Here is an 8583-nt window from a genome sequence, read left to right on the forward strand (position 1 = left end):
AGTACTTCATCAGGATGGCGCCTGCCACAATGCCCACTACAATGCTGCATTTCTTCTTTCTATAATAATGAAGTGGTCTGCAAAGAGACTCTTTGAGTCTGCCTTAGCTACCTGCTTTCTGTCAAGCTCTCACAACCAATTAAAAAGGGTGCCTGAAACATTTCTTCCTGCCATAGTTCCACAACGAGGATTTTGTAATCTGTGTTTTTTCAGGTTGAGACATACTCTGGTGAACATTAAGAGTGTTGTCCACGTCTGTAATCCCCAGATCTCCCCACAGTGCTCACCTTTTGTTTCATAGATGACTGTATGCCCGCACCGGATGAAGTGAGCACACTTACAGCCATTGCGCTCTTCCTGTGGTCTGCCAGCAGTGAGATAATAGGAGTGCAGTCCCTACAGAACGGCTGCATGAACAGATTTAAAAGTGCCCTGAACTCGTGTGACCCATGGGTGAGTTACCCTTGCACAGCCTGCTTTGTCAGGGGCCTCCAGATGAGCTCACTGAGACGTGTGATGCAACAAGAACCTGTTACTCTGTAGGTATGTGCAGTGTTGTGTATGTGCAGCTACTTTGGGTGCTCCACACGTGTTCTTACCTGCCTAACTGTATGGTCAGCCTGTAGGACAACTTTTAAGTGGAAAACTGTTGAAGAGCACTGTGTTTAAGCACTCAGAGTGACAGTATGGATACTCGCCTATGCCAAAATTGTCTAATGAATGAAATATTTTATTAACCTAGCCATAATTATGAGAGACTTTACATGGGCTTTGTTTTATAGTATTTATTTCATTGATACAAGCGTTATGTTAAAGAGTAACATTGTTGCATCTTTTCTGGTTGTTTTTTTTTTTTTTTTTTTCCTGAGACAGGGTTTGTCTGTGAAGCCTGGCCATCCGGAAACCAGATCTATGGACCAGGCTGGCTGTAAACCCACAGACATCCACCTGCCTCTGCCTCCCAAGTGCTGGGTCTAAAGGCCTGCACCAGTATCATTATTGCATCTTTTAATGAACTTAATTTTATTGGTTTATTGTCAAAGTCCAAGTTAAGGCTTCTGAAACATGCTGCACACCAGGAAAAGAAAATCAGTATAAAACATTCCTGCCTCCACCCTGGGCTCCCTTAAAGTCTTCAGATTCATAGCTCAGAGGCCTCTGTTCTTAAACTGTCCTCCAGACTTTTTTCTGTTTGCAGAGGAATTTGGTGGTTTACTTTCTCACAAAGTACCGAATCAAGTGTACGCCATCCTCTGCCCAAACATTAATGAGCAGCCGCTCGACTCCTTCCCTTCCTAACAAAATTGTTACTACTCTGAGGAGTATGGTGACACATGCCTTTAATCATAGCACTCAGGAGCAGAGGCTACCCAGTCTCTACAAATTTGAAGTTAGCCTGGTCTAAATAGTGAGTTCCACACTCACTAGAGATATATAATGAGAACTTGCCTCAAGAAACAAGAAAAGAAAAAGTTAATATGAAGTCTTTCTAATCTAGGTATAGCCAATGGGGATCTCCTTTCTAGACCTAGAAATTGATATAAACAGTTGTTTCCAAAGAATCAAATGGGTTAATGCATCTAAATAGTGTATCTTTGTAGCTTTATTTCAGGCCAGCCATTTGTTAGCCTCCCTTACTATATTGGATTAACATTAGAGAGGCAGTTATACATTGAAGGAAGGATAGGAAGGAGATCCGACTTCCTAGTGTCTGACTAACCCAGCGCAGTAGAAATCCTGGTTAGATAATCCTGATGGTTCTGGTGATTTATATACAAGGAATTTATTTAATCCCCAGGGTTCTTTAGTTAGCCTTGAGTTCCATCATTCTCCTTTTCAGCAGCTGTCGAGGTGCAGTGTGACTAAGGTCTGTCAGATGCATTCATTAAGAAAACCTCTATCTTACCTAGGTTCAAGCCAAATGCTACCAGCTTCTCCTCTCAGTCTTCCAGCATTCCAACCGTGCGCTCTCGACTCCCTACATCCACTCCTTAGCTCCACTAGTGGTCGGGAAGCTGAAAGCTGTGGAGAGAGACAGACCAGCCAGTAGCACGGAACTTCTGGCTGTCCAAGAAGGAATTAAAGTTCTTGAAACATTGGTTGCTCTTGGGGAAGAACAGAACAGTAAGTATTTTCTGATTAAAAGCCACTAGTCCGAAATGAAGACCTGTATTATTTATGAATCTTAATGTTAAAGCCAGGCTTCGCAGCAGTGAGTTTCTGAGAAGCAGTTATGGTCTGCTTACATGATGTATTTGCTCAATGTATTAGCTTCGTTTAACTCAATGAATTACTGAGGGCGTTTTAACATGTGGTTTTGTTTTTAATTTTCTAACAATGTTTCTAGTTTAAGAATTGAAACTACTAATTTAATAGAATTTTTAAAATAAAATGCGAATTACATAAGCCTTCTGTAGTAACTGCAGTAGAAGCACCAAGTGTCATAAGATACTTCAGGGTTGGATACTTACCTTTTTGCTTCCTGAGAACTGCAAAGTGCCTTGATTTAACCAGAAACGTATGGCGACGCACACAAAAATTTGATTTTTAATTGTGGGAAGGCTAAAATTTCAACAAATACCTTACGATTAAACATTAAGCTGCTCCTTCCAGACCCTCTCCCTGAGCTGGGAAAGAGCTCACCCTCACATGCAAGCCTGGGCTCCGTGCAGGCATGGGGCGGGCAGAGCCTCAGCTCTGCCCCCGTGTTGAGCTTAAATCTCAGTGTGGGCATCTGTTAAGGAACTGAAAGGCAAGTCCGTTCAAAAATGCTCTAAATACTGAAGGGCAGTAAGACCAGTGCTACCGTTACAAAGTTTATAGTTAGTAAAATAAATGTAAAAATACAATTAGCCCTACTTTGTACCCAAGTAACCTACACATGAATTAATGTATTGCTTCCTGTAACATCTTCTTCTGAACAGTCCTCTCTTCCTCACTGCCTCGGTTTCTCTTTACTTCATTTTGTCCCTGCTGGAGACAGGCCTATGGCTTCATCACGTGGTTGACTGCTGAGCTGTATCTCCACTCACACTATAGCTTTTCAAAATTCTCAACCATCTTCACAATTTTCTGGGAAACTTTTTCATGAAAAGAGATCACATTTGCAAAGAGGTTAGAAAAGTTAAATGATAATTCAAAACCTAATTACCCTCATAAAGTCATGTGACTAAATTAAAAAGCCTAAAAGATGTTACTATCAAATTAACATCATTCATTAAGTCATTGTGTATTTTCTCATTACTATCTTCCTGGTCTATCTGATCCTATTTATTAAGTAATTTTACCATTTTTACCCCTGTGAATTGAAATCAAACCAGGCACATGTGTTTTATCACCAAGCTGTACCTCCACCCCTACCTTTATTTTTGCATAGCATTTAGTCTTAACTTTTTAGTTAAAAAAATTAAGTTACTTTTTACATATATTTACTAACTGTATGTTTGTTCTGTCTCTTGAAAGTCTTGCTGAAGTGTAAAATGTTTATAATCCAAGTGAAAATGTGTTCAATGTTGGCACATCTTGCTAATACTACAAATTGGTCTGCTTTGAAGATGGGGGTGACAATGCTTGAGTCGTACTGATGTTTTAGACCTTTATTTTTTGAGACATTTAGTTCAGAGACGTGGCACAGCTTGTTTCCTCTTAAACACACAGAAGACTGTTATATATTACACATAATATATTGTTATTATTAAACATGACACGCTGCAGGGCTAGAGGGATGGCCCCGCGGTTGGACTGGCTGCTCTTTTGGAGGATCTGGGTTTAATTCCCAGCACACACATGACAGCCCACAACTGTCTGTGACTGCTGTCCCAGGGGCTCAGACACTCTCACACAGGCAAAGCACCAGTGCACATAAAATAAAAATTAAAATTAAAACACCAGTCAAGGGGTTGGGGATTTTGCTCAGTGGTAGAGCTCTTGCCTAGCAAGCGCAAGGCCCTGGGTTTGGTCCCCAGCTCCGAAAAAAAGAAAAGGAAAAAACAAAACAAACAAACAAAAAAAAAAAAAACCACCAGTCAAGCTTCGTTCTCTGCAGTCAGGCCAGTCTTTTCTGCCCTCTGTTATAGGAGTCCAGTTACTCGCTCTTCTGGTGCCCACTTTGATCTCCTACCTGCTGGACGAAAACTCATTCGCCTCAGCAAGTTCCATCTCCAAAGATCTTCATGAGTTTGCACTCCAGAACTTAATGCATATTGGACCTCTGTACCCACACGCTTTCAAGACGGTAATGGGGGCTGCTCCTGAGCTGAAAGCGCGACTAGAAACCGCTGTCCGAGCCAGCCAGGCGAGCAAAGCCAAAGCAGCCGCGAGGCAGCCTGCCCCTGCCACGCACTCCGCACCAACCATTAAGCTGAAAACAAGCTTTTTCTAGTGCGTCCTTCCCTTCACCTGCATTTACATTCCATGGAGTTAGTGACAACCCCACGTCATTCCAGGCCGTGGACTGTTTTATCTGTATATCGGAATTATAATGCTTTGCGGTTGGTTAAGTGAAATAGTGTTTATACCTCTTACTGATTTTTAAAAATCATGTGGTAAATATATTTTCATTTTTATCCTAATGATATTTCTCTTTTGTTGATTTATTTTTGTTGTTCCTGTTGGGGTTTTGTTTCTGGTTTTTGGTACAGGTAACTGGACCCAGAGCCTTGCTCATTGTAAGCATGCACTGGACTGTCATATGCCCCTAGACCCTAATTAACTTATTGGTTTTAACTCTAAGCCATGGTGTTTTAAATTTGTTAGAATAGAATTGTATCATGTAGTTGGGCAGCCATTGGATAGTATCAAGAAAAGAAAATGGGTCAATTTTTAGCGTTTGTCATGATAAGTTAATTGAAAAGCAAACAGATTATAAGTTGGAAGTGACTCAAATAACAGAAAAGTCTGTTTTATGGCAAATATCCTATGAATAAAATCACATTTTCTAACCATTCCATCTAATATTCTGGTCTTTCTGGTGGGCTTTCGACTTTCACATTAAATGCCTAAGTTATGCTTTGTGTATATCTGTCTTGTTAGCCGAAGTGAAATTGTCATGTAAAGATCCACTAACGTGTTTCGAATGTGCCACGCTCTTCTACTTCTTTTTAATGGCTGAAACTTGTCCTGCTTTATGCTTTGTGTAATTACAGAGCCTCAGGTTCCTACCGTGGTGGTTAGTTTCATTCATCAAATATTTATTGGAGCCTGCTGTGGATAAGGCAGCAAGCTAAGTGCTTGAGGGCACGTGGAGAGAGTTACAGGTTAGGGTGCCGGTCTCTCATGCGGTGGGAATGAATTTACCATGCAACACAGGTAACTGGTTATGCGAATGCTCCCCACACCAGTCAGCACATTTTGATCAGCAGTTTTAGCAGACCACGTAGTTTAGACTCCATCAACAAAGTGACTTTTCTGAACATTTCAGTGTTAATGCCATTTGAAACGTGCGACCTGCCGTTTATGCTCCCGTGCCTGGATCGATTAACCCGTCTCGGAAAGGTGCTCGTCCTGTTGGTTTCTCGGATTGACTTTTTTTTCTACAGCGTTGATTTTCCTTTCAGTTTGGACTTCCAACATTTTTCTCCTTGCTTTTTGTTTTTGTCTTTATTTTTGGTAAAATCCTCCTAAAAGCGCCCCCAGTGTGGTGTAATCTTGTCGACTGAATGTGTCTGTTCCCTTCAGGCTGAGGATAACTTCTTCAGCACGTGCAAGGCCATGGGCTCAGCCCATGGAAATAAAGTGTACAGTCGAGTGGCTTCCGTATCTCCACAGCAGTCCTCACCACAGTCCCATGTTTTCACTACTTCAGAGCCGTCATCTCGGTCCCCTCCTTCCCCTCAATCACAGGCTGCCCCCTCGAATCTGCTCTGTCTACATTTCACATCGTGGCCCTTCATCAATTATGTGGAGTCTCGGGCTCTTTCATGACTGGTTTCATGAGGGTTCATCCACACCGTAGATTGGGTCATCCTGCTGTTCTTTTTAATGACTGAATACTACTCTGTTGTATGTACACCTTTTCTTTATCCACTTAACACCTGAAGGACACTCAGGCTGCTTCCACCTTCTCCCTCTCAAGACTGTCGTACAAGTCACGGTGCTCTGAACAGTTAAGCACAGCTTTTCCATGAACGTATTTTCTGAGACAGGGTCTCATTCTGTTCTCTAGGCTGGCCCCTAATTGGGATCCTTCTACCTTACCCTCTTGAGAGCTGGGACTATAGATTTGCAAACATGCATTTTAACATCTCATCAGCGTCTAGCCAGCAGTGGAATTACTGGCTTAAGTGATAACTCTTTAACTTTTTAAAAACCTGCCAAACTCTTCTAATATTTTGGTGCACATGTGTGTGTGCATGTGACCCTTGTGTAGATCCTTGTTTTTACCCTGTCTTTTGCTGTTCTTGGCACCCCCTCCCCCCGGCCTTTCAGAATAAGACACATCATGCATTTTCCCCCAATTCTTCCTCCCCTGTTCTCTGTTAGTATACACTTATCCATTCTATAACATTCTTCTAAGCTACTGCCAACCAGTTCTTCTCTGTCATTGTAGCTATACAAGAAAATCTTAGCTGTACAAAAGAATTAGGGATGGGAACGAGACAGTGGTGGTGCATGCCTTTAATCCCAGCACTCGGAGGCAGGGTTCCAGGCCAGCCTGGTCTACAGGGTGAGTTCCAGGATCGACAGAGCTACTTGGGAAAAAAAGGGGGTTGGGGATGGGAAGATGGCTCAGTCAGTAAAGAGCCTCCCACACAAGTGTGAAGACAAAGGCAGCATAGTGTGTAGTATTTAGTCTGATAAGCAGTTTTTCACATGTATAGAAATGATAGTGTATACTTATATGAAATATGATGTAGCACAGTTTAATTATGACAGATCATCACCGACAAGAGCTGCTGGGCTTCAGAGATGGCTCAGTTGATAAAATGCTAGTCGGCAGTATTGCGAACCTGAATTCAGATCCCACTTAAAAAGTCAGGCATGGCAATATGCACCCTAGGGAGCCGAGGCAGGAAGACACACACAAATGCACCCATACACGCTCAAGCGCACACACACAGGAACACTTATACCACATGCACAGCTTGTTTTAAATTTAAGAAGCTGACATTTTTGTTGCGTGTACAAGCCTCTCTAGATCCACTCCAATAATGAATGACAGGTATAATTAGCCCACATTTCAAAGCCTGCTTAATTATAATATTCCTACCCCTCACGTTTTCTTCATTCTTAATTAGAATTCTTAGGTCTGAAAGGCCAAATCCTTTGAGTTCAGTCTCCGCCTTAGAGAACCTGACCTAAGGTTGAACTCAAGTTAATGGCACCTAGCACCAGTTTTCCAGGTTATTCCCCAACAAATCTGCACCTCCAGGTTACAAGCCCGCCCCCTCACTTCCTAACAACCACCAATCAGGAGGAAAGCACGTTAAGTTATGGTTGGGTTCCCAGCATCAGCCAATTACGTTAAAGGCCATAATGGCCCCCCAATCAGATGTGTACCAGGCTAGACACCCCCTTCTTCTATAAATGCTTGCCTGAAAGTGGGCTCGGGACTCCCTCCCATTCTCTTGCATCAGAGAAGATGATATGGCCCAAGCAGGAGATTTAATGAAGAGACCCCAATGCAATTACATTGGAATTGGCCCCTTGGTGGTCTTTTGGGGTTCACGAACATTTCCGGGCACAACAGGTCAATGCAGAAATGGTTAGAGATTAGCTATAAATTAATTTCTTGTTTGAGGCTTTAAATTATTTTTAAAACCTGACTTAATCATCACATACCATATTTCCCTCATATCTAAAATATTCTGAAGCTGTTATTTATGAACTTAGCAGTTTTAAAAAGAATTTTATATCTTAACCATAATTTAGGGAAATTATCCTAAGCTGGTGATGAAGAGTGCAATGGTTGTATGTGCACAAGTGAGGAATATCTCACATAACACCCAACTTGTGTTCATGCTTTTCCTTATTATATATATTTTATATATATGTATATATTATATACATATATATAATATATATGTACATATATACTTAATGTAAAGTAACTTTTATGTGCCCGATGTAATTGTTGTCTCAGAGGTTTACTGCCTGTCTGCTAAGCCTATCTTATCTAGACGTAGAATATTTTCAGCTTCTAAGACTTACTGCCAAATAAATTCATCCTTTCTAGCTCTTGTTGAACTCTGGCTGGCTGGTCAACTCAGCTATCCTGCTCAAAACTCCTCTCTCTCCATGCTGACTGATTCAAACTGGTTTCTTTCAGCTTTGACTGAATTGCTCTGCTTGGCCTCCTACTACCTTTGGCAATACACTCTAACCTCTGGTTCCCTCTCATTCTCTGGCTTGTTCTGTCTTCACCTGTGTTTAGTTTATATTTCCACTGCAACCTGTACAACTGTTCCAGTAAAACTGTCTCTCTCCTCTTCTCTCCGCACCACTCTTCCCTAAGTCCCCTCTTTTTTCTCTGTTCTCTTGTGCTTCATTCTACAAACTAACTTTACCTTCAGAGTTTGGGATTAAAGGTGTGTGCTAAGGGTGTTCTGTATTCCAGACAGAGGGATTAAAGGTGTGTGCTGAGGG

General features: G+C 41.7%; 1 protein-coding gene across 5 annotated transcripts in view; it reads left to right on the plus strand.

Moving 5' to 3' along the window:
* The window catches only part of Heatr5b (HEAT repeat containing 5B), a 79525-nt gene extending 74572 nt beyond the window's left edge, over positions 1 to 4953 (plus strand). For 2 of the 5 annotated variants that reach the window (XR_015621962.1, XR_015621960.1), the window contains exons 34-36: positions 302 to 543; positions 1911 to 2124; positions 4077 to 4943. Coding sequence is in view for 2 of the 5 variants with exons in the window: in NM_001191064.3 (NP_001177993.2) it covers positions 302 to 453; positions 1911 to 2124; positions 4077 to 4381 (671 nt within the window). In the remaining 3 variants the exon portion in view is untranslated. 5 annotated transcript variants of the gene reach the window in all.
* Positions 4954 to 8583: the final 3630 nt, after the last annotated feature.

This window comes from Rattus norvegicus, chromosome 6 (assembly GCF_021556685.1).
Source record: "Rattus norvegicus strain SHRSP/BbbUtx chromosome 6, alternate assembly SHRSP_T2T, whole genome shotgun sequence".
Taxonomy (NCBI): Eukaryota; Metazoa; Chordata; class Mammalia; order Rodentia; family Muridae; genus Rattus; species Rattus norvegicus.